Here is a 1901-nt window from a genome sequence, read left to right as displayed (position 1 = left end):
AGAACCCCAGGTGCACCCATCATATCAATGATGTATTCACTGTGTCATTACAACAAGTCAATAACAGCTCTTGAACTTGTTCCACCATGGTGCACGGCATGCACCATTTATTATTAGAGACCTAAGGTGATAAAGGCATGATGATAAAGTATCTATGGTAAACAATCCTTGGACAACAATATTTAAAAAGACAGTTAAGCCATTAACATTCTATCATAAGATTTACCTTCCATCATCAGCTTTTATCAAATTCAATGCTCCATCAGCACTTCCAGTGTAATAGCTCCCTTTGACCAGCATGCAAGGAATATTAATCTTGTCAGCAAGTACCTAAGCACCGGGGCAAGAAACATGTTTTAATCGAAACTTCTGAATGGTTATCAAGTAAATTGCATGAATTACATCAAAGTTGGAGGTGGCATAAAAGTGAATGTTTTTGGTTAAAGAGAAATGAAGAAAGCTCGATTTAGCTTGATGCATATCACCTGTGCACCATAAACTTGGAAATGCAACTTTGCACTGTGGGGTTTTTATGTTCTTTGATGAATGATGGGTCGAAACAGAACATGCATGTCAATTGACGGAGAGAACAATGTTCTTCGCATACAAAGTGTTAAAAACTGTTATAAGATATTTGAGATAATTTTATGTGCATATGCATAACTAGAAAATATAGAGAATGTTGCAACCTTAAAAAGCAGGGCTCGGTGACGCGACAGTCCAACATCAAGAGAGCCAAGAGGAAGAACAATGGTTCTTGAAGAATCTCTTAACTCATGACTCCTCCTAGCCCACCTTTCTATCATTTTATCTGCACTACCAACTGTGCCACCCATTCTGGTAACAACAATATCAGCAAGTCTCTGCAGCAAGCCACTTAAAATCAGTCCTTTTTCAGAAATAGGACAGTCATCGAATAAGGCACAGGCCTTTTCCTCAAGCCGCTGCAGCTCAAGATCAACCAAGCGATTCACCAAGATGACTTCACGATCACCATTTTGTGAGGTGGTTTTAGCCTGCAGATCCACCAATAAGGGCATCTTTCCTCGACGAATGAAATTTGAAGAGATTCCATAAACATCATAAAACTCATCCATCACTTTCTCCTCATAACCTATCACACTATAATTCTGCCAGAGGTAAAAACCAAACAAATTACTCAGAGAAAACACTCCCCTTTAACAATGTCAAGCTTCTATAATTGATTAAACATTAATAACAAAATGAAAAAGTGAGATAAGTTTAATTGATTACGAGAATGAAATTAAAGTGAAAGAAGTACCCAATAGCGAAGGGATTGGAACTGTGTGAGGGAAGACTCAGAACCTAAGCTCATCTGCTTGGCGGCATCGATCTGATCGGAGTCAGCGTCAATGTTTGGAATTGGATGGGAAGCACTGATGGCCAACGCCATTCTCATCTGAAATTGAAACTCATGCTCATGCTCATGCTCATGCTCTGCAACACTCAGATTGCGACTCGGTATCTCGTTCATAGTAGGAGAAGCGCCACCGTCACCGTCACCGTCATCGCCACCGTCTCCACCACCGATGTGCAACTTCCTAAACAGATTCTTCATCCTATTTCTCCCCATATTTCACTGTTATTGATTTCGATTTTACTACCAAAACCAGAATATGATGAACATGAATGAACTGAAATGGGACTTGGAAGATTCTATAACATTGGATCGCATTAACTGCAACTGCCTACCTTCTATTCCCTCCAAATTACGCACTTCTTCCTCATCCCAATTCCATAACTATCATCTTAAAATATCTTCAACAACCTTATTCCCTTTTGGACTCTTCTGCTTTCACAGTTTCAGGTCTTTCTGGGTAAAAACATTCACGGCCAGATTCTTTTTTTTTTTTTTTCAAGTTTTTATTTTTTCTATGGGT

At 39.2% G+C, this 1901-nt stretch overlaps 1 protein-coding gene across 1 annotated transcript in view; it reads right to left on the bottom strand.

Annotated features, from left to right (window-relative positions):
* The window catches only part of LOC107607945 (serine/threonine-protein kinase EDR1), an 8382-nt gene extending 6516 nt beyond the window's left edge, over positions 1-1866 (bottom strand). The window contains exons 1-4 of the mRNA XM_021108002.1: positions 1283-1866; positions 690-1130; positions 227-330; positions 9-39 (exon numbers count right to left, since the gene is read on the bottom strand). Coding sequence (XP_020963661.1) covers positions 9-39; positions 227-330; positions 690-1130; positions 1283-1594 — 888 coding nt within the window. The 5' untranslated portion in view covers positions 1595-1866. The remainder of the gene's footprint in view (positions 1-8; positions 40-226; positions 331-689; positions 1131-1282) is intronic.

The sequence above is a fragment of the Arachis ipaensis genome, chromosome B07, assembly GCF_000816755.2.
Source record: "Arachis ipaensis cultivar K30076 chromosome B07, Araip1.1, whole genome shotgun sequence".
NCBI classification, from domain to species: domain Eukaryota; kingdom Viridiplantae; phylum Streptophyta; class Magnoliopsida; order Fabales; family Fabaceae; genus Arachis; species Arachis ipaensis.
The sequence above is the reverse complement of the archived record's forward strand: the minus strand, read 5'-3'. Positions and strand labels throughout refer to the sequence as shown.